Below are 26,887 nucleotides of genomic sequence, written 5' to 3' on the forward strand. Positions count from 1 at the left end.
AACTTTATTCCCCATTTTGTAAGGCCAAGAGTTGAATAGCTGGCTGTCAAGCAACAGCCTACTTTAGACCTCCTGCCAGGTGTGCATGTGGGCCAAACTACCTCATAGAATAAAACAAAGCCTTATGTAATGCAGTGAACCACTTCTAGACAACTATAGTAGAATCACCAGACAAAAGTATGGCCATTGTTTGACATTAATGGCGCAGATCTTATAGGAAGTGATGCATCCCAATTTAGAAGAAACGTGAGAAGTGCATAAAATAATCTTCATCATTGTTCTGGACATTCTAAGGCTTTTCTTACAATGTAACTGAAGGCTTCCCATAAACTGTCCATGTCTGAAGACATCCTAGCCAAGGGAGAGTCCACCAAACCTACAAATCAGCAGCTGCCCATCTGCTAAATTTACAGGCCCCCAGGACGGTGAAAGGCACTGCCAGAATTGCTTCATGCATTCGTCATATAGTGCTGGAAGGCTGTAATCCTGCATGCTGACCTATTTTTCTATAGAATCTCTATAGCTTATTGTCTCTCTGAAGCTCAGCAGGCTCTTTTCCGTTGGAAATATATTATTAAAATGTAGGGGGGGTTGTTTCGCAGTCTCTCTACTAATCAATCTATGAAGGCTTTACACAATGATTATTAAACCTGCTTGTAAGAGCCGATGTGACTTGGTTGTCACATTTGTCTAATGTCCTACGTGTGGCAGGTTGTTTCATACTATGCGAAATCCTTAAATAAGTGAATGTGGCCCCTGAAGGAATTTAATGCTTGTCTTGAGAAAGACAAAATGTTACCCACCCTTGGTTCCAATATTTACAACGAAGAGAACCCGAGGCAAGGTTAATCCAGTACTTTTAAAAAAATAATCTGCTCTGTCATTAGAAAACATCCACAGTACAAACAGGTTACACTTCAAATTAACTGACTTTAAATTTAACAAATTAACATAGTGGAGTGAGGTGGGGAAAATATGTGTGTTCCTATTACCAGGTAATCTAAGGCAAAGGAAATATGTGTGTTCCTATTACCAGGTAATCCAATCCCAAATTTGTCCAGGTTCATCTGGAGTAGAATTTCAATAGTTTCTTTTTAGCTTTTCTTCTTTATCAAGAATAGTCTGCTTTAAACTCAGAGAAGCATCTTCAAACGTAGGGTTTAGCTCCAAGACCTTGTTGAAATCCTTCATGGCTTCATCAAAGAAACCTGCCTCAAAAAAAAGAGATGCATTTGTCTTACTCTGCATATGACTATTGTACTATTTTTCTGTATCTCTTCTATCAATACAGTCTATTTAATCTTGCTGCCCTGCAGAAACTTCAACTGCTTACTTTCATTGTCACTCACAGAACCCCTCACAAAACCCAAATTTGTTGGGTTGCCCTAACAAATTTCATAAATGAATAATAATTATTTGCACCCTTTTCTGTTTTCCAAAGACGCAAAAAGTGCACACCAGATACTATTCCTTGGTATAGTGTAATGATTAATATAGTGAATAATAAACTCTGAACTAATTTATGTTTGTATGTCTGTGTGACTGAGGCTTCAGTCATCTGGCTGCATGAGTAGACAGAATTACAATGTAGGCTATAGAATCTATCACAAAGCAGTTAAGTCCCCCCTTCCCCTTGCCTCTGAGGCCATTTCAGTGTGCTGTTCCTTTGCCTACAAGTGGGTGTTTTCACCTCATATATTAGTTAGCAATACTAATCCTAATACATAGGCCCAATAAGACAAAGTAATGGGTATTACAGTGCAATTGTGCAGACTTGTGTTTAGGAACTATCCAAATGCTTGAGTAAACCGTTTACATGTACGGTAGAAGTATACCAGGTTGAGCAGGAGATTAAGCAAGGTTTCAGTCAGTCATTACTTTGAACTGATCTATTTCTGATACATTAGTTTGAATCTTCTTCATAAAACTTTATCTAATAAATCACAGCACACAAGTAAAAGGGCAGAATCTTCAAACAGGAAACAAAGCAGCTTTTACAAAGTCAACACACATTATGGACACTGTGCCCTTTTAGAAAGTGGGTCATTGTGTTCTAGGGTCAAACATTGCACAAGCACTTTATTTTTACAGTGCTGCATTTCTAAAGTATAATCTTTTGGGAATACGGTGTTATGTAAACCCAAGGGAAATCACGAAATGTGCTGCTACAGTTTTGCATTACCTTTTTATTCCACTTGTTAAAGGGGATGTGATGGCATTAAGAAGGGGGGCTTACTCTGTGTTCTGCTGAAATCTGGGTTTCCTCAGTGGAAGGACTGATAATGGCAACAAGGTTTCTGGAAAGACTGGTCACCTACACTAGCAATAAGCCATGGGTTGGCAAACTAAGGGCCACGTGCCGGATCAGACTCAGTTGCCTTCTAAATCCGGCCCATGGAAGGTCCAGGAATCGCTGCATGGATCGCCAGTGCGCATGTTCTTTCCCTCCCTCCCTCCCTCTCCCTCACACGGCAGCGCAGCAGTGCCTCCTCCCTCCCGGCTTCTCCCCGCCCTGCCTAGAGGAGGAAGGGGGCTGGGCTCTGTTGGTGACAGCCCCTCTCCGGAGCCCTTTCGTGCACCACTCATCATTCCCCCTCCACCAGCCCCTGGCACTCTCAAGACACAGGTAAGCAGCCACCGGCGCTCGTTCAGTGCTGTGGAGAAGGTAGGGGAGAGCTGGGGGGTGGCTTACCTGAGTAGAATGTGTCCTTTTATTTAAAATGCATCTCTGGGTTATTTGTGGGGCCTGCCTGGTGCTCTTGCAAAGAATATTGTGCCCTTTATTTAAAATGCACTACAAATACAATATGTGTAGTGTGCATGGGAATTCTTTTATATATTTTTTCAAAATATAGTCCGGCCCCCCACAAGGTCTGAGGGACAGTGGACCGGCCCCCTGCTGAAAAAGTTTGAGGACCCCTGATAAGCCCTGGCAGTGCACAACCACAGGAGAGCACTGGGTTTATGCTAGGGCAAGGAGCAGAAAGTAGATACCTCTCAAATGTTTAGCAGCAGCAGAAACTCTGATTATACTGTTGAATATAAGGAAGCTGGGGTTAATCAGAGGTTCAGCTCAAAACTAATTCCTGCACATAGAATTATTTAATTTTAAGTTAGAATTGGGACGTGGGTGGTGCTGTGGGTTAAACCACAGAGCCTAGGACTTGCCGATCAGAAGGTCGGCAATTTGAATCCCCGTAACGGGGTGAGCTCCCATTGCTCGGTCCCTGCTCCTGCCAACCTAGCAGTTTGAAAGCACGTCAAAGTGCAAGTAGATAAATAGGTACCGCTCTGGCGGGAAGGTAAACGGCGTTTCCGTGTGCTGTTCTGGTTCTCCAGAAGCAGTTTAGTCATGCTGGCCACATGACCCGGAAGCTGTACGCCGGCTCCCTCGGCTAATAAAGCGAGATGAGCACCGCAACCCCAGAGTCCGTCACAACTGGACCTAATGGTCAGGGGTCCCTTTACCTTTAAGTTAGAATTAGCCTCTATTCTGTGGAACTTGGGATTGATCCTGCAAGCCTGAAGTCTGCCCTGTTTAGAGAAAATTTTAATATTTGATGTTTTATTGTTTTTAATCTGTTGGGAGCTGCCCAGGGTGGCTGGGGAAACCCAGATGGATGGGTGGGGTATGAATAATAAATTATAGTAATGATGATGATGATGATGATGATGATGATGATAGGGTGCAGCCTTACTTCATACAAGTGAAGCCTAAGAGCCTGATAAGCACTGATGTGCACACAAGAATCTACCTCAGAATCTTGCTAGACTGGGGTTCCTCAACAAAGTGGAAAAGGTTCCCAGAAGGTAGAAAGTTTTAAAGCCATCTGTCAAGAGAACCTACTCTGAATGTTGCCAATTAAATGAGGACAAAGAAAGGCATTTAAATATCCAAAAATGAAAGCTTACTTCCATACCTAGCCTATATAATATTAATCCTCGGTTATAGTATGGGACTTCAAATTCAGGCCAGGCTTCTATAGCTGATGTATAATCCTCCATTGCTTCATAGAAGTCAACTCTCAAATACTTGATCTGTCCCCTGTTGTTAAATGCTGTTGCCAGATCATGACTGATGAAAAGAAAGGGAAGAGAGTTATGGTCACCTACAAAGAATTGTGCTGCCTAAACATAAAATGACACAGAAAATCTGTCAACATTTAAAAAGTTAAGACATGGTTGAAATAAAGTGAGTTTTAAAAATTAGGTGAATAAAAACAAAAAACTGCTTAAAATCCATCCTTTGGAACTACAGGAAGAAGATGCACACAGGAGTCACAAATCTGTTGCAACATCTTAAGCAACAACCCAGGGCTAATCCTATGCATGTTTACTCAGTACAGTGAGGCTTGCCTTTGAAGTAAAAGTACACAGAATTGCAGTCTTGGGATTGCTTGCAAAATCACTTCCTGTGTAAATGACACGGAGGTCTGTTTCCCAAATCCTCATGTCCTTGCATTTAAATCCCACCCTTTTCTCCAAGGATTGTAATGTGACGTCAGTAGTCCTCACCCTCCTCATTTTATCCTCCACATCGACCCTGGGAGGTAACCCAAGCTCACCTAGTGAGCTTTATGGCCCAGTGGGAGGATTTGAATCCTGCCATCCCAGATCACGCAGTCTGGTACTCTAACTACTACACCACACTGCCTCCCCTTCCTTCCCTCCCCCTCTTTTAAAAGGGAAAAGGAGGGGAAGGGGCTGTGAAGTTCATTTACTGCAGCAGAGACGTTGAACGATTTTGGATGAGGGGGAGAGAGAAAATACGTGACAGCTTCCCTGCGAAACACACACACGATATTAATCTCGTCTATTGGAACTAGACTCCCCACCTGCCGGCACATGCGCAGTAGTCGATGTAGCTGCTGTACAGCTCTTCCGCCCTTTCGTACTGTCGCTCCCGAAACGCTGCGTGCGCATCACGCAGGACGTTCAGCGCAGGCGCAGACTCAGCTGTCGAGCCTCGGTCCATTATTATTATTTTAACGGCCGCTGTACTCGGCGGCTCCCAACACGCAGCTCTTCCTCCCAACCCGCCACAAAATATCTACAGTGGGAGCAGAGCCCCTTTCCTTCCCTCGCGCGTGCGCGCTCTCCCGCCCGCTCGCGCCCAACTGTCCTTCGTGGCAGCCGTTGGGGCTGAGGCAACGTCGCGCGTCTCTCCTGCCGTGACGTCATCGGGAAGGCCCCAACCATAGATCTATTCAAGAAATGAAGACTGCCGAACGTTTCGGAGCTTCCGGGTTAGTTTGGGATATTCGCTCGGATGGCCGCTAAACGGAGCACATGCGGTTTTTAGTGGGTTTCGGCTACGGAATTTTATGGGGAATAATTATTATTATTTTAAATATTGCTAATAGTATTTATGGCAGTGTGTAAGCAAATATATATGTATGTGTGTATGTGTATACATGCATATATATATATATATATATATATATATAATTAGTAATATATATATATATCGAACATTATATATGCAAATAAAAATACAGTGGTACCTTGGTTTACGAACTTAATCCGTTCCGGAAGTCCGTTCTTAAACCAAAGCGTTCTTAAACCAAGGCGCGGTTTCCCATAGCAGCGGGGGACTCAATTTAAAAATGGAACAAAACTCAACAGGAAGCGAAACATGTTCTGCTTCCAAGGCAAAGTTCCCAAACCAAAACACCTACTTCCGGGTTTGCAGCGTTCTTAATCCAATTTGTTCATAAACTAAGCTGCTCTTAAACCAAGGTACCCTTGTAATAATATTAATAAGAGAAGTGGTTGGATGGCCCTTTGTCATGGATGCTATAGCTGAGATTCTTTCATTGCAGGGGGTTGGACTAGATGACCCTCGGGGGTCCTTTCCATCTCTCACATCATAAAACTGTAAATTTTAAAAGGCAAAAAGTTGGAAGGGACCCTGAGCAATACTCTCCAACATTTTCTCAGATGAAAATAGGAACGTCCCATTATCCATAAGGATAATTTTACTATTTCTACCCCACCCATCTAACTGGGCTGCCCAACACATATAAAAAACATAATAAAACATTAATTTTTTTTAAAAAAAAACAACCATACGGCTTTGGGGGGTTGGATAACTCTGTACCCTCCAACATTTATCTGATCAAAATAGGGGCATCCTAAGGAAAAGCAGGACGTCCTGGGGTCAAATCAGAAACCGGGATGGCTTCTTTAAATCAGGGACATCCCTGGAAAATAGGAGGCTTCTGCAATGCACGAATCGCAGCAAAAAAATCTCTGGTATAAGGCCATTGAACCTCTGTTTAGAAACATCCGATAAAGGAATCCACCCTGTTCCAAGACATTTCTACAGTCCAAAAGCTCTTACCCTCAGAAAAGTTCTTTCTCGTGTTTAGTCGGAATCTCCTTTTTCTTGTAATGCCTTCTTTCATTCCATCAGTTCAGGTCCTACCCTCTAGATCAGAAAAGTTCTCTCCATCTTCATCGTGACAGCCCTTCAGATATTTGAAGATCACCATCATCACCTCTGAAAGATGGAGGGCGCTAGGAGAAGGGGACGACAGAGGACGAGGTGGTTTGGACAATGTTCTCGAAGCTACCAGCATGAGTTTGACCAAACTGCGGGAGGCAGTGGAAGACAGGAGTGCCTGGCGTGCTCTGGTCCATGGGGTCACAAAGAGTCGGACACGACTAAACGACTAAACAACAACAAATCATCACCTCTCAAGTCTTCTCTTCTCCAGGCTTAGCAATGCCCGACTCCCTCATCCGTTCCTCAGAAGGCTTGGTTGCCACACCTTTAACATCTCTGTCTCCTTCCCCTTACTCCAGTCTGGAGAGGGGCACTACACATACACAAATAAGCTTACAGGTGTGTATTCTCGCCTGAGTTGAAAATTGAATGTTCAAAATGCATCCTCTGTATGTAGTTCTCACATGCGGCCTTTAAAAATTGCTTATATTCTGCTGATCGGCTGCTTGGGCAGAGCGTGGATTCAGCCTTCACCCAATACCTGATTTGAAGGTGTTTTAGCTTTGGGGGAAAACACTCCCTGTGCTGCTGTGACTGATCTGTTTGAGCATGGGTTGCCATCACAAATTCTTTCCTTCCAACGTTTTTGGAAACTTCTTTGGCCCAGTATATAGTGTCCATACAAAAAGAAGAAGAAGGAAGGCCTTGTGAAGTAGAGAGGGACTTCAAGAAACCAGAGAAAGTCAGTACAGGCATTCATTTTGTTTGTGTTATGTCTCAGGCCTCGTTTATGTTAAGAAAGTGTTCTGCCAGATTTGAAGAAAAGGTTCAGATCATTTCAGTTGCAGGAATGGATGAGTCATTAAATTGCTTTTTTTGTTTGTTTCTGAGTTCATTCTGTCCTCTAACCACTTTAATGGGTTTCTAAACTTTTCAGACCATATCTATCAGGTGTGTAGAATCCCATAACTAATACCATATGACAGGAAAGACATGTTAGAAGGTTCTCTTCTCTCCAACTAAACACACTGAAGCAGTATAATTTTTGCAGAAGAACCCCAAAACTCAATATTATAGTGTTGTGGGGGGGTTATGCAGGGGGTTAGGCTGTATCCTTGAGTCTCTTCTGTTTCCTGGGTCCAGCAAAGAATCAGTTGCTGAAATAGCCATGCTATCTTCCTGGTGAGGTAATGCCCTTTGTATGTGTTGTTAAGGTAACAAAGAAAATGGCTCTGTGCCAGAGGACAAATGTGTGGTGCTCCCTTGCCTCAACTGGTTGGTAGTTACCGAAAGACAAAAGCCAGAGTTGGAGGTGGGTGAGAACTAGAAGCAGGCAGCAGGCTGAAGCATGTAAGGGAGAAATATGCTTGATATCTGTGGAAATCCAAGGCTGTGGCTATGGAAGAAGCAAGGCCGCCTTGGGGGGTTAATGCTGTGAGCCCCTGACTCGTAAGCTCAGGTTGAATATCTGTGTAAGCGCCTGGAACCCCTGAAATCTCACACAGCTCTGAGATTGGGATGGCACGCAACAACAGGATTGCTCTTTGTTTAGGGTTGCCATATTTCAAAAAGTAAAAACCAGGACACCCTGAAAGTTGTTTTGTGGTTTTTTTTTACAAAAACACCCAAAAAAAGACTTATACAAGCATATGAACAACTTGCATATAAACGCAGACTTCCATGGACGAATTAAATGATATTTGGAATCCATTCTTACAAATACTGTTATAGGTTAAAATCTGGTGAAGTGCAAAAACAACCTTGTAAAATATACAGTTTTGGTTTTTCCCCCCTCACCCCTTTATTTTCCCTTCTACGCGGGTTCTGTTTCTCTTTTTCTGTTTCTCTTTTTTATTTGCATCTCACCATGTTCAGTGCACATATAATTATGTACTTTTTGAACTTTTAATAAAGATGTACAAAAACAAAAATGCCAAAAAGCCCATAATTTTTCGCCACATCTCAGGAATTCCCCCCATACGTCATTTCTGCCTTTGAAATCCTGGAAATGTCCGAACGTATGGCAGCCCTACCTTTGTGCATGAAAACAAACAAGCTGTTCTAATCAAAGCTCTGGTTACAGCTGTGAGTCATAATAAAAGGTAAAGGGACCCCTGACCATTAGGTCCAGTCGTGGCCGACTCTGGGGCTGCGGCACTCATCTCGCTTTATTAGCCGAGGGAGCTGGCGTACAGCTTCTGGGTCATGTGGCCAGCATGACTAAGCTGCTTCTGGCAAACCAGAGCAGCGCACGGAAACGCCGTTTACCTTCCCACCAGAGCGGTACCTATTTATCTACTTGCACTTTGACGTGCTTTCGAACTGCTAGGTTGGCAGGAGCAGGGACCGAGCAACAGGAGCTCACCCTGTCGCGGGAATTCGAACCACTGACCTTCTGATCAGCAAGTCCTAGGCTCTGTGGTTTAACCCACAATGCCACCCGCGTCCCCTGTGAGTCATAATACTATCTGTTAAATTACCCCTGTTTACAACTTCACTAAACTGTGATTTGGATCCTGGTTAAGGCTACAGTACACACTTAACTGGAGTATGTTTCATTGAACTCAGTGGCGCTTACTTCTGAGAAGGCATTCCTACAGATATGTGATGATTGCTCTGTAAGTCTGTTGCATGTAGATTCCATTGAACGCTGTAGGGCAAATTTATCATTGCTTAGTTCTCAATCAAAACAGTGAGGCTTAAGTGCAACTAACTTACAGTGCTATCTTTCAGATGCCCAAAAAACCAATCTTTTAAGTTCAGTGGGCTGTCAGTGAAGCTGCAGCAGAAACAGCCAATGTGGATCATAAGACACCATTGAGGCTGCAGCATTCAGAACCAATTGAAGTTTCTGAACTGTCTTCCAGGGACATGGAGTGAAATGATTCTATATTGAGTTAAATTAGCATGTGGGAAAGGGAAATTAACCCTACAAGTAAGATATTGACATAGCGAGGTTGCAAATCCTATTAGTGCTGCTGAGTTTATTAATCATGTCACCAGTTGCTGTGCAGTTTTGAAATCCAATTATTGGCCCATTCACAAATTTCCTTTGTTGTTTCTATAGGAACATATTTCAACCAGTATTTGTTTTCTCTGCAGAATTATCTTCTACAACCTGAGCGCCACAAGGGAAGCCTCAAATACACATTAAGTCATGCCGGTAATCAGGGTTTGCAAAAATGACTCTAAGAATACCCAAAACAAAGCTGTAAATTATTCTGAAAATCTGAACAAATGTGAGCCTTAAAAAAACAAAACCTCTCAGACCTACCTCACAGAACTTTGGTCTGACTACCAACTTTTTGTTTACTATGGCAGTGACACATTTACTCTGAGCGATGGACCATTGCCTAAATTTCCACACCTGGTTTGAAACTCTTGCTTTTTTCCTTTTCTTTTCAAAGAGTGTGTACACAACAGTCCTAGTCAAAACCCAAATGGGTATGGCCTTGGAAATGAAAAGTAAAACCAAATAAAACTACTCTCCTGAGTTGACATGACTTTGATAGATACTGTTGATGTCTTCTCTGGAGACAGACGAGACCAATATGGGTCCAACAGTCACTAAGGTGTGTTTTTTTCTGCATGTGCTGTGGGGGGGGGGGATGAGGGGCAGATGGGGCTCATCAACCTGGGAAGGCAGCCCATCTAGGAGAAGGAAAACGCTTATCCTAAACCTCTGCTGCCTTGTGGAACATCTTTGGGAGAGAAAAAGGCTAAGGGGTAAACCCTACACAAATTTGGAGTGGAGTCCCTAAGACAGTAGGATGTCATCCTGTACTACTACTCCTGGCTCAGACGCAGGTGGCGCTGTGGTCTAAACCTCTTGGGCTTTCTGATAGCAAGGTCGGCAGTTCAAATACGCAGGGTGAGCTCCCATTGCTCTGTCCCAGCTCCTGCCAACTTAGCAGTTTGAAAGCACGCTAACGCAAGTAGATAAATAGGTATCGCTGCGGCGAGAAGGTAAATGACATTTCCATGCGCTCTGGTTTCCATCACAGTGTTCCATTGCTCCAGAAGCTGTTTAGTCATGTTGGCCACGTGACCTGGAAAGCTGTCTGTGAACAAACACCGGCTCCCTCGGCCTGAAGCAAGATGAGCGCCGCAACCCCATAGTTGCCTTTGACTGGACTTAACTGTCCAGGGATCCTTTACCTTTTACCTTTTTACTCCTCCTTCTGGCAACCCCCACAGCTAAGCTGGTGCCAGACCTATTGCTCTGCTTTCCTTTGGACCACATCAGCAAGACAAAGAGCAGGGTCTTGTCATCTGGGCAGCCCAGGACCTCCATACGCACTGCCCAGACTTGTGCCCCAGGGAGGTCACTATATAATAATAATTGTTATAAAATGTTGTTATTTGACAAATTGGATTCCTTGTTCCCTGAAACCGTATAAATGTTATTATCTAATAATCAAAATCGGGATAAGTTAAAACACACACATACACACACACACACACACACACAGAGAGAGAGAGAGAGAGAGAGAGAGAGAGAGAGAGAGATGCAGAGCAAAACCACTAATATGTTTGTGATAGTAGTTAATAAAGTATCTCTCAATTTGTGAGTATTTGATTCACCCAAAGGTGATCTCAGGCAGTTTTATCTTGGAAACAGCAACCCTGGGTAGCTTTCATCAAAGACTGGCAAAATAAAGTACAGTCTTACCTCAGGTTAAAGTTGCTTCAGGTTGAGCGTTTTCGGGTTGCACTCCGCGGCGACCCGGAAGTAACGGAATGCGTTACTTCCAGGTTTTGCCGCTCGCGCATGCACAGACGCTCAAAATGACGTCATGCACAGAAATGGTGAATCGCGACCCACGCACGCGCAGACACCAGTTGCATCTCTTCGCATCTCTTCAGGATGCGAACGGGGCTCCGGAACGGATCCTGTTCACATCCGGAGGTACCACTGTATTGATTGAAATCGCAGCTTACGCAGGTGGCTTTGGGCATCATTCAAAAGGCATATCATTCATCTTCATTGTAGACTCTGAAAGAAAACAAGTGTTGATGGGTGACCAGGAAGATTGGATTTTGAAGCAGGAGAAACAGGGCCATGTTGGAAAGAGTAAAAACAATTTAGGGCAAGGAGTCACACATCGCAAAACAAGATACAGTGGTACCTCGGGTTACAGACACTTCAGGTTACAGACACTTCAGGTTACAGACTCCGCTAACCCAGAAATAGTACCTCAGGCTAAGAACTTTGCTTCAGGGTGAGAACAGAAATCGTGTGCTGGTGACGTGGCGGCAGCAGAAGGCCCCATTAGCTAAAGTGGTGCTTCAGGTTAAGAACAGTTTCAGGTTAAGAACGGACCTCCAGAACGAATTAAGTTCTTAACCCGAGGTACCACTATAGTCCTAACCTCTGATCAAAGTATTGTGCAAGATAAAGAACATAAGAGGATCAGCCAGAAGAAGACTGACCCATCTAGTTCAGCATCCTTTTTCCACAGACACCAGTGGGGAGCCTGAGAGCAGAACCTGACCACAACAGCACTCTGGTGATTCCCCATAACTGGCATTTAGAGTCCTACTGCCTCCAACTCTGGAGTGGAGAACATGGTCGCTGATAGCCTTTCTCCTGCATGAATTTGTCTAATCCATTAAAGCCATTCGGGTTTTGCTATGAAAATCAATAGCCCTCTTCAGTAGAGCCGGATTTAGGTCTGATGAGGCCCTAAGCTACTGAAGGTAATGGGGCCCTTTATATGTCCAGCTGTCCTTTCTCAACAACAAATTGTCACTGTTTTTTGTGTTGAATATATGCTATATGGTAATTTGTGGACCTAACACGTATCTAAAGCCATTTGCACATAACAAAATATGTATTTTATCTTATATTTTGGAAATGTACATCCAGTTCTTTTTTCCTTTAAGTTTTTTTGGGGCCCCCAAGAGAGTGGGGTCCTAAGCTATAGCTTGTTTAGCTTATATGTAAAACCAGCACTGCTCTTCAGGTGTGCATCGGGGAGGAAAAACATGCTTAGAATGGGGCTGTACTTCTGGTCCTGTACCTGAAGTCACTAGGCATCCCTCTGATGTCCACGGCTAATATGTGAACAATCGGTGTAGGAATCATCAGCACTATGCAATACTGAGAGTGGGGCCAGAGCACCAGCCCCATTCTTCCAGTGATTCCGCTTCATGCAATCCACAGGTGAAGGGGGCTGATAGATGTGCATTTAACATGCAGCCTCGACCATCCCTATTATTTTGTGCCTTAGGAGCATTCCATGACAGCGAAGATAAAGAGCCCAAACCTTTAAATTCAGCTCACCTTATATTCCCTCCGAAAAAGTACTCTGGGCCTTTTCCCACCACTTAGGAAAAACTGAGAAAACCAGGGGAGGATCTTAAATTATTACAGAGCGAGGCAGAGCAAAAACTGGAAAAATATGTGAATCAGATATTTCAAAGCCTTTAAAAAAAAAAAATAGCCAGACCTTTTCATAAAATTGGCAGGCGATCTGTGACAGGAATTTGATGGGATACCCACAAGACAAAAACATTAATTATTTTGCTGTGTTTATGAAAAGTGACATTTGTTAAGTCTGAACTAGTGAGGCTACAGAAACCTTTGCTGATTAAAAAATGCAAATAGTCCTAGTCTCAGGTATTTACCATTCTTTGAAGGTGGTGGATATTTGCCATCTAGTATTTTTAACAGATGACACATAGAAGTTAGGATCCAAGCCACAGTGAATAGGGTGAGTTTGGCTTATTATACATTTTATATTATATGTGATCATCTATTAGCAGAAAACACTGAATGCACATGTGGAATCATGCAATTCAGTGAATGTACTTGGTTGATTTATTTCTTAAATGATATTCATATATTAAATGTAAACATAACTTAACATTTAGGCATGGCAGATTAAATAGAGTCACTGGTATTCCATAACAGGATATACACATAAAAAAGTGGAATATACTGACCGATAGTGGAGTTCTCAATTCAAGGAGAAAGCTGCGCAGAGGCAGTCAAGTATTTCAGGGATAAATTGATCTAGTTCCATCTTGAGGAAAGTTGTTCTCTAAGGTGCTACTGGAAGGAATTTTTTTTACAGTGGTACCTTGGGTTACATACGCTTCAGGATACATGTGCTTCAGGTTACAGATCTCTGCTAACCCAGAAATAGTGCTTCAGGTTAAGAACTTTGCTTTAGGATAAGAACAGAAATCGGGCTCCGGCGGCACGGCAGCAGCAGGAGGCCCCATTAGCTAAAGTGGTACCTCAGGTTAAGAACAGTTTCAGGTTAAGAACGGACCTCCAGAACGAATTAAGTACTTAACCCGAGGTACCACTGTATTTTGTTTCGAGGAAAGTTTGGTTCTCTCTCTCCACCTTTCCACACAAATGTGTCACCTGTTCTTTTATCATGGCTTTCATTTCCATCCATCGCTTCTGAGGTGTGGGCAACCTTCCTACCTTCAAAAATGAGGAACAATTTCCTGGGGTGATCGTCTCCAAAAACAAAAGGTTTTCCCACCCCCCATAATGGGCTCCCTTAAAGGTTGGCTTTTGGAAGCTAGTATTGGGGGGTGCGGGTGGCGCTGTGGGTTAAACCACAGAGCCTAGGACTTGCCGATCAAAAGGTTGGCATTTCGAATCCCCGTGATGGGGTGAGCTCCTATTGCTCGGTCCCAGCTCCCGCCCACCTAGCAGTTTGAAAGCACACCAGTGCAAGTAGACAAATAGGCACTGCTGCGACGGGAAGGTAAACAGTGTTTCCATGCGCTCTGGTTTCCATCAAGATGTCCCGTGGCACCAGTAGCGGCTTAGTCATGCTGGCCACATGACCCGGAAGCTGTATGCCGGCTCCCTCGGCCAATAAAGCAAGATGAGCGCCGCAACCCCAGAGTCTGTCATGACTGGACCTAATGGTCAGGGTTCCCTTTACCTTTACCTTATTGGGGGCTGCTGAGAATGGAGAGGGACAAAGCGAGAAATGGGGTGAGGGAGAGCTCAGCTGTATGACCAGTTATGACTTGGCTGTCCAGGTGCAACTTGGATGTCTGCCCACCCAGAGGCTGGAGTTACTACTCCCCATGTTTATTTTATCTAATACAAGTCCTGAACATCTTTGACAGCTGTGTGAGAAGATTTTTTTTTTTTGACAGGTTTAACCTCCCTTCTTCAGTGCATCTCTCTGTGTTGACATTAAGTATCCAAAAATCAGAGACACAGAGCCTTTATTATGAACGCTCTAGTCTACTTCCTCTCTTGCTTCAGTTTATATCTGTGCAATTCATTTTCCCCACCTCAGGGTATGAACATATATTCACACACAGTTAGGTTTGCCATACATCTGGAATTTCCTAAGACAAGTCCGGGATTTAATTCCGGCAGGGAGTTTGGAAAATCAGCAAAATATCTAGGAGGTTGTTACCTGAAGAAAGCTAAATGACTTTTGTGTCCTGACTCTTACTTCTAGAAATATGGCAACCCTAACTTAGTGAACAATAAGCAGTGCATGTAGGGTCCCTGTGGGAAAATCAAACTTGCTGTTCAGATATAAAAGCATTTGTTTATTTTAAGGACCTGTAACAGAGAATAAGGGACAACTATATTAAGAAGAGTTTGGATTTGATATCCCGCCTTTCACTCCCCTTCAGGAGTCTCAAAGCGGCTAACATTCTCCTTTCCTTTCCTCCCCCACAACAAACACTCTGTGAGGTGAGTGGGGCTGAGAGACTTCAAAGAAGTGTGACTGGCCCAAGGTCACCCAGCAGCTGCATGTGGAGGAGCGGGGAAGCGAACCCGGTTCCCCAGATTACGTGACTACCGCTTTTAACCACTACACCACGCTGGCTCTCGTGGTGAGAGATAAGAACTCACTCACGTTGAATCAATGAATCGTACACCATGGGCTAAGTCACTTTCACAGCGACAAACAAATTTCCCGTTTTTTTAATGTGTTGTATACATTCTCACAGAGCTACATAGAAAAGAAAAAAAAAACTTTTTCAGAGTATGCTGATCTTTATTAAAATGAAAGGTTGCAAGATGTAAATTACATTAACATGTGCCATTGGCAAATAATATCAGGGGCTTTTAACCTTCCGCTGTACATTGTGTTTCATCCACATAGTAGTGATATTTGAGCCAGTCCATTCTGCTGATATATTTTGAGTCCTTCTGGATTAAAAAATTGGGAATAAAGGGACCTGAATGTCATTTAGAGCAGCTTGTCCCACTGGACATATATGTCTCTAAGGGCAAAGAAATATCATTTAAATGGAAATCAGAGATAGGAGATAGCATTTATATTCTACTTTGCCAGATGCAGAAAAGTTTTTACAATGCACCATACCAACCACAACTATTTATATGGCTTTATCTGTACCTATAAATGGTTGGATATGAGAGGGGCAGATTTAGTTTTAACCACTGCATTCAGATACAGTTGTAAAAGTATGCACTGCACAGTGCATACGACCATAAAAACAACATTGATTTTTATGCAGAATGAACTTTCTTTGATTAGACACAATTATGTGCATTACACAAGTGACATCACTACACACATTTGCACATATTTTTTTAACCACAAAGCAACTCCTTTGAAAGAAAAGCTTGCAAAGTGCAATAGAAAGGAATTGTTTTTAATTGCAGCAGGTTCTTCAGCTCTAGACATGCTCTGCTCCATACTGGTATGCTTCTAATTTCTTGGACAGATCATCTAGTGGTCAACCGTTAAGGAACACATCACATGGTTGCAGATCAGATTTTGCAGAGATGTTTGCTGCACGAGGAAGCAAGTGAAATAGCAATGCACCCACCATTGAAAAGATCTCAAAAGAAAGGATATGTTTTGTAGATATTGCCTCAAGGTATGAAGTGGCCAGCTTGTGAAATTTAGCAAGTGATTCACATTTACAGGCCTCTTCCGTTGTCACAGAAGGAAGACGGCTTCTTGCTATTCCTGAGGAGAGAATGAACCATATGCTTTCGGTTATCCACGTATTAACAATACTTGTTACCCACTTTTCAGCGGGTGGCACTGTGGGTTAAACCACAGAGCCTAGGACTTGCCGATCAGAAGGTTGGCGGTTCGAATCCCCACGATGGGGTGAGCTCCCATTGCTCAGTCCCTGCTACTGCCAACCTAGCAGTTCGAAAGCACATCAAAATGCAAGTAGATAAATAGGTACCGCTCTGGCGGGAAGGTAAACGGCGTTTCCGTGCACTGCTCTGGTTCGCCAGAAGTGCCTTAGTCATGCTGGCCACATGACCCGGAAGCTGTACGCTGGCTCCCTCGGCCAATAAAGCGAGATGAGCGCCGCAACCCCAGAGTCGGTCACGACTGGACCTAATGGTCAGGGGTCACCTTTACCTTCATTGCCACAGGCAATATCAGAGCAGGGTACAATAAATAAAACATTAGAATCTAAACCAGTGGTTCCCAATTAGCTGAGTACTGCAGACGCCCTGTTTTTTAAAAGGCTGAGTCATGGACCCCCTTACTTTTGAAAATGTTGATATCTCTGTGGTAGGTTTTTGCTGTGTGAATGGTGCCACTATGCCCTCCAGCATGTCCCAGTACAAAACCGGGATGTGTGTCTTCCGGGCCTCGCTCCCATGTGAGTCACAAGACCCATGGGAGAGCACAGCTCCCCAAAATGGGATGTCCTGAACAGAAAACCATTAAACGTTTCCATGACAGAAGATATCATGACAGCATAGCTTTCCTCCTCAGTACATCTCTCTTCAAGGGTAAGTGTTGTCCTGTCATGCAGCTGTTACACACCACACGTTTAAAAACACATTTCCACACACCCCAAAGAATCCTGGGAACTGTAGTATGTTTGGATGCTGTGTGGGGTGAACTACAGATCCCAGGATTCTTGAGGGGTGGGTGCCTTAAATGCATGGCACGTACGCAGCCATGGGGGGAGAGACCATTCCCAAGAAAAATGGCACTAAGCCCACTAATAATGCAGTTTCTCAAGCAAACTGATATATGTACTGGGGGGAAGGAAGCAACACAATGCTTTTCCTTCCTGATGTATCGGCCAGATTCTTACTTGAGCATGTTTTCTTATCTGCATTCAGGGTGAATCCTTCATAGCACTCACAACGATGGGAACTGCCACTGGGAACACAGATTTGTTGGCAGTCGTGGGTTCCAGGAGCACAGACGTCCAAAGCTGAAGAATGAACTATTAAAAAAAAAAATTGCGATAAATAGGCTTGCACCCTCCCTTTCTCATTAAATATATGCTGAATGAGCTGCCATATCTTTACTTGAACAGGTCTTCTTGTCCGGATTCAAGGTGTGCCCTTCAAAGCAGTCGCAGTGCCAAGAGTCACCGCTGGCGACACAGATCTGTTCGCAGTCATGGTCTCCAGTTGTGCAAACATCCTTTTCTCTAGCTAGGGAGGGAGTTGAGATATACTGTGTAACTTGGTCTTCCCAAAGACACATTCACTTATTTAGCACATCCATATCCTGCCTTTCCATCAAGGGGGCTCAAAGTGGTGTGACCTAGTACAATGATTATATATATAGCGAGAGAGAGAGAGTTCTTCGTTTATAAAGACTTTTGTAACTGGGGGGGAAACAAGACATGCTAATTGAAAAATGATTCGAATCACCCTCTTGAGGTATTTAGAGAGAGTGGATGTGACATAATAGCTAGGTTTGTCACCTGAGACATGGGGAACTCTCCAACTCAAACTGTACTTTAGCCATGACATGGCAAGGTATAAATAAAGTTTTGGGGATGCTATTCCCTCAGACCCAGCCCTCCTTTACCAGCAATATGGGAATAAATAATAATGACCTACCTTACAAGATAGTTTTGAAGAGCAAATGTGAATAAGAAATCACATTGCTGAATGTTTTTAAACCAAAAAAACACAAAACCTCCCGTCACGAAATGTGCTGGCTAATGAAGCTGCCAGATTCTTACATGAGCAAGTCCTCTTGTCTTGATTCAAGACGTAGCCTTCAAAGCACTCACAATGCCAGGAGCCATCACTACTCACACAGATTTGCTCACAATTATGAGTCCCAGGTACACAGCTCTCCCCACCTAGGACAGATGAGGAACTACATTAATAATTCAATACTAAACTATTTTTTTTAATAATAAAAAGACCCTCAGAAAATGTATTACGTGAAGGAGCCTCCAGATTCCTCCTCGAGCAAGTTCTTTTATCCGGATTCAAGGTGTACCCTTCATAACACTCACAATGCCAGGAGCCATTACTACTCAAACAGATTTGCTCACAGTTGTGTGTTCCAGCTACACAGTTCTCTTCACCTAGGTTGGATAAGGAACTATATCAGTAACTAAATAATAATTTAAAAAACAACAAATCTCTTCATAACATGTTACCTGAGGGAGCCTCCAACTCCTTCCTTGAGCAAGTTCTCCTGTCTGGATTCAATGTGTACCCTTCATAGCACTCGCAGCGCCAGGAGCCATCTGTACTCACACACAATTGCTCACAGTCATGGCTTCCAGATACACAACCCTCTCCACCTAGGATGGATGTTAAGGAATTACATTATTAGTTGAATAATAAATGGAAAAATTACACAGAAAACAGAAGAAATCTCACAAAATGTGTTACATGAGAGAACCTCCAGCTCCTTCCTTGAGCAAGTTAAGTAATAGTTGAATATTAAATTGCTGAATTGCTTAGAAAACAAAATAAATTTCATGAAATGTGATACCTGAGGGGGCCTCCAACTCCTTCCTTGAGCAAGTTCTCTTGTCTGGATTCAAAATGTACCCTTCATAGCACTCACAGCGCCAGGAGCCATTGCTACTCACACACAATTGCTCACAGTCGTGGCTTCCAGATACACAACCCTCTCCACCTAGGATGGATGTTAAGGAATTACATTAATACAGTGGTACCTCGGGTTACAGACGCTTCAGGTTACAGACTCCGCTAACCCAGAAATAGTACCTCGGGTTAAGAACTTTGCTTCAGGATGAGAACAGAAATCGCACGGCGGCAGCGGGTGGCACCATTAGCTAAAGTTGTACCTCAGGTTAAAAACATTTTCAGGTTAAGAACAGAGCTCCAGAACGAATTAAGTTCTTAACCTGAGGTACCACTGTAGTTGAATAATAAATGGATAAATTACTTAGAAAATAGAAGAAATCTCACAAAATATGTTACCTGAAGAAGTTTCCAACTCTTTCCTTGAGCAAGTTCTCTTATCTGGATTCAAAGTGTAACCTTCATAACATTCACAGCGCCAGGAGCCGTCTGTACTCACACACAATTGCTCACAGTCGTGGCTTCCAGATGCACAACCCTCTCCACCTAGGGCAGATGTTAAGGTCTTACATTAATAATTGAATAATAAATGGATAAATTACTTAGAAAACAGAAGAAATCTCACAAAATGTGTTACCTGAGGGAACCTCCAGCTCCTTCCTTGAGCAAGTTCTCTTGTCCGGATTCAAGGTGTACCCTTCATAGCATTCACAACGCCAGGATCCATCTGTACTTACACACAATTGCTCACAGTCGTGGCTTCCAGATGCACAACCCTCTCCACCTAGGGCAGATGTTAAGGTTTTACATTAATAATTGAATCATAAATGGATAAATTACTTAGAAAACAGAAGAAATCTAACAAAATGTGTTACCTGAGGGAACCTCCAGCTCCTTCCTTGAGCAAGTTCTCTTGTCCGGATTCAAGGTGTACCCTTCATAACATTCACAGCGCCAGGATCCATCTGTACTTACACACAATTGCTCACAGTTGTGGCTTCCAGATGCACAACCCTCTCCACCTAGGGCAGATGTTAAGGAATTACATTAATAGTTGTACCTTGGAAACCCGAACGTGTTGGTACTTGGACATTTTGGCTCTCAAACAGCGCAAACCCGGAAGTGAGTGTTCCGGTTTGCGAACGTTCTTTGGAACTCAAACGTCTGATGGTGCTTCTGCAGCTTCGGATTGGCTGCATAAGCTTCCTGCAGCCAATAGGAAGCCACACTTTGTTTTCCGAACGTTTTGGAAGTCGAACAGACTTCCGGAACGGATTCCATTTTACTTCCAAGGTATGACTGTAATAGTTGAACACTAAATGGATAAATCACACAGAAAACAAAATACCGTATTTTTCGCTCTATAAGTCGCACCAGACCATAAGACACAACTAGTTTTTGGAGGAGGAAAACAAGAAAGAAAATATTCTGAATCTCAGAAGCCAGAACAGCAAGAGGGATCGCTGCGCAGCGAAAGCAGCGATCCCTCTTGCTGTTCTGGCTTCTGGGATAGCTGCGCAGCCCGCATTTGCTCCATAAGGCGCACACACATTTCTCCTTACTTTTTAGGAGGGGAAAAGTGAGTCTAATAGAGCAAAAAATACGGTAAATCTCACAAAATGTGTTACCTGAAGAAGCTTCCAATTCCTTCCTTGAGCAAGTTCTCTTGTCTGGATTCAAGGTGTACCCTTCATAACATTCACAGCTCCAGGAGCCATCGCTACTCACACAAAGTTGTTCACAGTTGTGGATCCCAGGCTCACAGGTCTCCCGACCTAGGAGAGGCATTAAGGAACTACATTAATAACGCAATAATAAATTGATAAAAAGACAAATCTCAACATAAAATGTGATACCTGAGGGAACCTCCATCTCCTTCCTTGAGCAAGTTCTCTTGTCCGGATTCAAGGTGTACCCTTCATAACATTCACAATGCCAGAAGCCATCTGTACTCACACACAATTGCTCACAGTCGTGGCTTCCAGATGCACAACTCTCTCCACCTTGGACAGATGTTAAGGAATTACATTAATAGTTGGATAATAAATGGATAACTTACTTAGAAAAAAAATAAATCTCATAAAATGTGTTACCTGAAGAAGCTTCCAACTCCTTCCTTGAGCAAGTTCTCTTGTCTGGATTCAGTGTGTACCCTTCATAACATTCACAACGCCAGGAGCCATCACTACTCACACACAATTGCTCACAGTCGTGGCTTCCAGATACACAACCCTCTCCACCTAGGATGGATGTTAAGGAATTACATTAATACAGTGGTACCTCGGGTTACAGACGCTTCAGGTTACAGACTCCGCTAACCCAGAAATAGTACCTCGGGTTAAGAACTTTGCTTCAGGATGAGAACAGAAATCGCACGGCGGCAGCGGGTGGCCCCATTAGCTAAAGTTGTACCTCAGGTTAAAAACATTTTCAGGTTAAGAACAGAGCTCCAGAATGAATTAAGTTCTTAACCCGAGGTACCACTGTAGTTGAATAATAAATAGATAAATTACTTAGAAAACAGAAGAAATCTCACAAAATATGTTACCTGAAGAAGTTTCCAACTCTTTCCTTGAGCAAGTTCTCTTATCTGGATTCAAAGTGTAACCTTCATAACATTCACAGTGCCAGGAGCCATCGCTACTCACACAAAGTTGCTCACAGTTGTGGATCCCAGGCTCACAGGTCTCCTGACCTAGGAGAGGCATTAAGAAACTACATTAATATCGAAATAAGAAATTGACAAAAAGGCAAATCTCAACATAACATGTGTTACCTGAGGGAACCTCCAACTCCTTCCTTGAGCAAGTTCTCTTGTCCGGATTCAAGGTGTACCCTTCATAGCATTCACAATGCCAGGAGCCATCTGTACTCACACACAATTGCTCACAGTTGTCGCTTCCAGATGCACAACCTTCTCCAGCTAGGACAGATGATAAGGAATTATATTAACAACTAAATTATAAATTACTTTTTTTAAAAAAAAAATCTCCTCACAAAACATGTTACCTGAAGGTGCCTCCAACTCCTTCTTTGAGCAAGTTCTCTTGTCCGGATTCAAGGTGTACCCTTCATAACATTCACAGCGCCAGGAGCCATCGCTACTCACACAAAGTTGCTCACAATTGTGGATCCCAGGCTCACAGGTCTCCCGACCTAGGAGAGGCATTAAGGAACTACTCTAATAACTTAATAATAAATCAATAAAAATCCTAATTTCTTCATAAAATGTGTTACCTGAGGGAGCCTCCAACTCCTTCCTTGAGCAAGTTCTCCTGTCTGGATTCAGTGTGTACCCTTCATAGCACTCGCAGTGCCAGGAACCATCTGTACTCACACACAATTGCTCACAGTTGTGGCTTCCAGATGCACAACCCTCTCCACCTAGGGCAGATGTTAAGGAATTGCATTAATAGTTGAATAATAAATGGATAAATTACTTAGAAAACAGAAGAAATCTCACAAAATGTGTTACCTGAAGAAGCTTCCAACTCCTTCCTTGAGCAAGTTCTCTTGTCCGTATTCAAAATGTACCCTTCATAGCATTCACAACGCCAGGAGCCATCGCTACTCACACAAAGTTGCTCACAATTGTGGGTCCCAAGGGCACAAACATCTACAGCTAGGGAAGGAGTGTACAGAAGAATTATGTCCGCTGGTGCCACAGAAAACATTTAATGCTCTCTGGTCAAATAACTTATTAAGCATTTCCTGGCTGAGATGGCACAACTGTCTCATAGAGAGACACAGTTCAGTTTTTATGTGGGGAATTTATTTATTTATTTTAAACATTTGTATAATGCTGTATCATGAAAAGATATTACAAATCAACTTACATCAATAAAACCATATAATACATTAAAAAAGAAAAAGGGAAAAAACCCGATTTACCTAACAACATACTTTGAATTCTGAACACCCTGAAACTCAGACGTTTTGGCTCCCGAACGCCGCAAACCCAGAAGTGATTGTTCTAGTTTGCAAATGATCCTTTGGCACTGAATGCCCGATGGGGCTTCCGTGGCTTCTCATTGGCTTACAGGAGCTTCCTGCAGCCAATCAGAAGCCGCGCTTTGATTTTCAAACGTTTTGGAAGCTGAACGGACTTCCGGAATGGATTCCGTTCGACTTCCAAGGTATGATTGTATAATTTTATCCTAGCAGCAGAAACAAAAGGGAGTATTCACCATGTAGTGATTATCTTACCACAGAACGTTTTTCGAAATTTGGAAGCCAGCTTTTCTATCACACCGTAGGTCTCCACATAAGAAACGTGCTCACTGACCGGCTCACTCACTATCAGCCGCAAGAACTCCATATCTGCTCGGTCAACCCCAACGGCATAAATCTCGATTCCAGAGGCTCGAGCCTTGTAAGCCACCTCATGAACCTGATCCTGAGGTCGACCATCGGTCACTATAATGACCACCTTAGGGACGTCATGGGAAGAGTCCCTTGCCCCTCCGTCTCTGGTGAAAACTTCGTTGATGGCTGTCTGGATGGCCAAGCCAGTCATAGTCCCCACAGATAATGGATGGATGTGATAGATGGCATTCTTCATGGAAGCTTTGTCAAAGTACTTCTGAAGATTAAATTCAATCTTGACTGTGCTGGCATAGTTCACCACCGCCACACGAGTCGCTCTTTCCCCCACATCCAAGGCTTCAATCAGTTGGGCCAAGAAGGTTTTCACTTTTTCAAACTCCTGAGGCCGGACACTGCGGGAGCTGTCTATTATAAATACAAGGTCTATGGGGCGACTCCGGCATATATCCTCTGCAAGACAATTGAAGCACAATATTCCAAATTAAGTGGCTGGACTTAAAAGAGACTTTGACAAACTACTCCTGATTTTTTCTTTTCTTTTACAAGTTGGACTCCAGTGTGGTACAAATGTAAAATCGAGAAATCTGCCTGCCTGGGATAGTAATGTGTACCACAAAATGGTGCAGTTTTAGAAGTACATTTAGGAAGAATATAGAAGAGTTTAATAGGGCTTACTTCCCTCAGGTGAGTATAGATTTGCAGTCAAGACTTTAATAATTTTATCACTGTGAAAGGATTGAGAATATCAGCGCTTTTTTTTTAAAATGATTTCTACACTAATGGTCATCACAACAGGCTTGACACAATTGGAATAGTGTGTTTTCAGATAAGTGCTTATTGTGGGATTGGAACTCCTCACACATGCAAGTTTTTCGCAATGTCCCGCCACCCCCATTTAATATGAAGTTGCCAATTCTGGAGAAAATCTGAAAGTAGGACACACACACAAACATGTCGCCAATGGCCCATTTGTAATATTTCAACAACTTCTTTGCAGTTTAAGCCCCTGTCTGGAGATCCAACCATGGTAGCAAGTCAGGGAGAATATTTAACATTTGTGCATCTTTTACAGCTTCTTCAAATTCCCTATCCTCTCTCCACCCCCACCCTGCCTGCCTTATTTTTGATTGCTGCAGCTTAGCCGCATGGCTCTAACAAGCCTCTCTTGAGTTCCTATATACTAATGATTTGGGAACTTTCACCACTTTGCAACTAAGCCAAGTTATACTGCCTGTGCAACTTTTCCGAGGGATGTACGGAATAGCACATGGACCGGACCTTGGAAGGGTTCGTAAGTAAACCAATTTTTAACTCAACTAATGTGGGGTCTTCTTCTATGCTAGGGGAAGAGGGAAGTTTTGGAACTCACAAGGGCATAATTAAAAGTTCTAACAACCTATATTTCCATGTGTATTTATAATATATATTTATATTACTACTTGGCTTTTCTCTAAAGCACCCTGGTATCCTCCAGGTGCTTTGGGCAACAACTTCCATCATCCCTGATCATTTGTCATGCTGGCTATGGGCTTGTGAGAGCTGTAGTCCACAACATCTCGGCTACAGCGTTGAGAAAGTCTGGCCTCAAAGTATCCCAATATATCATCAGGAATTCTCATCAATCCAATATGGTTGTTGAGTGTTTATGATAGAATGCCTGCCATCATCACATCTCGTCAATAAAAAAAATACACCAGAACAATTTTTGTCCCACCTGCAGACCTGCCAGAAAAAAAGGAGATTGTGTTGGTCCTGAGTGGGGTAACTGTGCCCCTGAAGGACTAGGTGTGCAGCCTGGGAGTCATTTTGGACTCACGGCTGTCCATGGAGGCGCAGGTCAATTCTGTGTCCAGGGCAGCTATCTACCAGCTCCATCTGGTACGCAGGTTGAGACCTTACCTGCCCACAGACTGTCTTGTCGGAGTGGTGCATGCTCTGGCTATCTCCCACTTGGACTACTGCAATGTGCTCTGTGTGGGGCTACCTTTGAAGGTGACCCGTAAACTACAATTAATCCAGAATGCGGCAGCTAGACTGGTGACTGGGAGCGGCCGCCAGGACCATATAACACCAGTCCTGAAAGACCTACATTGGCTCCCAGTACATTTCCGAGCACAATTCAAAGTGTTGGTACTGACCTTTAAAGCCCTAAACGGCCTCAGCCCAGCATACCTGAAGGAGCGTCTCCACCCCCATCGTTCAGCCCGGACCCTGAGGTCCAGCTCCTATTATTATTATTAACTGAATATTTGGGAATACAAGAAATAGAGCATATAGCCAACACCTAGAAAATATGCCTGACCTTTAGCATTTCTCCAGACCCTCTGCCCATAGCACAGAAGCTAAATTACCTGTAGAGGAGACTGTTGAAGAACCCTCGGTATCTCCGGAGTAGGGGTCATCAGCCCTTGCTGCAGCTTTTCCGCCGAATCTCTTGCCCTGCAGTGGAATGGAGCGCAAACCTACCCGAACTGAGCGCTTAGGAAACCTGTACCGGACCCCTAAAACTGCAGGAAGTAGTAGGAAAAGGCAAGCGCCAGGCGTCTTGAGTAGCCAGAGCATTTCAGCTGCTTTGGTTTGAAGACCAGCTCCTCTACCTCCCTGACACTGTCTGTGTGCTTTTCCTTGAGACAGGTTTTATTTTATTTTTTAAGTTCCTGGCCAGACAGCAAGTGTGTGGCGGGCAAGGAGAAAGCACAGTCAGTTCACTCCACCCTTTCCCAGGCAGTTTCTTCCGTTGAGTCACCCACGTTCCCTCAGTAGCCTTCTCAGTAATCACAGTGGGGAAAATCAAAGCCAGGTACTTCGCTTCATCAATCAAGTGCTTCAGCTGTCAGGATTTGGGGTGGCCAACTTCAACTTAGCAAGGGGATCAGCTGCAATGAAAACAGGGCACAAAGGGAAGCCAGAATCCAAGAAAAATGCAGGACAGGGTAGGAAAAGAATGAATTTAATTCATCGGAACTAGCATTCGATTTAAATTCATAGGTGACAACCAGGAAAGTGAATTTATCTCCCCACCACCCCCTGTCCAAATATCTTTGGGAAAACTCATACATGCATTTCAAACTAACTTGACAGATTTAAAGTGATCAGCTAATTGGAAAGTAAAATAGTATCACCATTTTGGAAGAGCCTAGGGAGCTGGCTTGAATTGTGTCAGAACACTAGTTCATCTAGCTCAGCAGTGTTTAAAGCAGCTCTCCAAGGTTTCAGGCAAGGATCTGGAGATGTCAGGGCTTGAACCCGGGACTTTCTGCATCCTTCTGCCCGATGGCCCTTTTAGCAAAGTTCCCATACCTTCTCTGAACTCAACATGCCTGCTGCATGCTGAATATAGGTAAGTCACATTCAAGCAA

At 43.4% G+C, this 26,887-nt stretch overlaps 2 protein-coding genes and 1 long non-coding RNA gene across 5 annotated transcripts; 1 reads left to right on the top strand and 2 right to left on the bottom strand.

The window, feature by feature from the left end:
• Positions 1 to 910: 910 nt before the first annotated feature.
• Positions 911 to 5,154, bottom strand: TTC32 (tetratricopeptide repeat domain 32). The gene is made up of 3 exons (XM_083607492.1): positions 4,836 to 5,154; positions 3,921 to 4,075; positions 911 to 1,208 (listed from the first exon to the last, which is right to left on the bottom strand). The coding sequence occupies exons 1-3, from the start codon at positions 4,973 to 4,975 to the stop codon at positions 1,081 to 1,083; spliced, it is 423 nt and encodes a 140-aa protein (XP_083463618.1). The 5' UTR covers positions 4,976 to 5,154; the 3' UTR covers positions 911 to 1,080.
• On the top strand, positions 5,143 to 17,699 carry LOC310759839. 3 transcript variants are annotated; one of them, XR_014546555.1, is made up of 4 exons: positions 5,192 to 5,246; positions 11,911 to 12,148; positions 16,139 to 16,294; positions 17,517 to 17,699. It is a non-coding gene; the product is annotated as an uncharacterized lncRNA (long non-coding RNA). The 3 variants fall into 3 exon arrangements; XR_014546554.1 differs by lacking the exon at positions 11,911 to 12,148 and having other exon boundaries at positions 5,143 to 5,246; XR_014546556.1 differs by lacking the exon at positions 5,192 to 5,246 and having other exon boundaries at positions 11,816 to 12,148.
• Positions 16,151 to 26,196, bottom strand: MATN3 (matrilin 3; the record flags this gene model as incomplete). Its single annotated transcript, XM_083607140.1, has 18 exons — positions 25,880 to 26,196; positions 23,409 to 23,978; positions 22,678 to 22,824; positions 22,440 to 22,586; positions 22,212 to 22,358; positions 21,979 to 22,125; positions 21,751 to 21,897; positions 21,296 to 21,442; positions 21,059 to 21,205; positions 20,831 to 20,977; positions 19,840 to 19,986; positions 19,602 to 19,748; positions 19,147 to 19,293; positions 18,806 to 18,952; positions 18,584 to 18,730; positions 18,377 to 18,499; positions 17,489 to 17,623; positions 16,151 to 16,386 (listed from the first exon to the last, which is right to left on the bottom strand). The coding sequence occupies exons 1-18, from the start codon at positions 26,088 to 26,090 to the stop codon at positions 16,151 to 16,153; spliced, it is 3,186 nt and encodes a 1,061-aa protein (XP_083463266.1). The 5' UTR covers positions 26,091 to 26,196.
• Between the last annotated feature and the right edge of the window lie 691 nt (positions 26,197 to 26,887).

This window comes from Podarcis filfolensis, assembly GCF_964270895.1.
Source record: "Podarcis filfolensis genome assembly, chromosome: 3".
In the NCBI taxonomy this organism is placed as follows: domain Eukaryota; kingdom Metazoa; phylum Chordata; class Lepidosauria; order Squamata; family Lacertidae; genus Podarcis; species Podarcis filfolensis.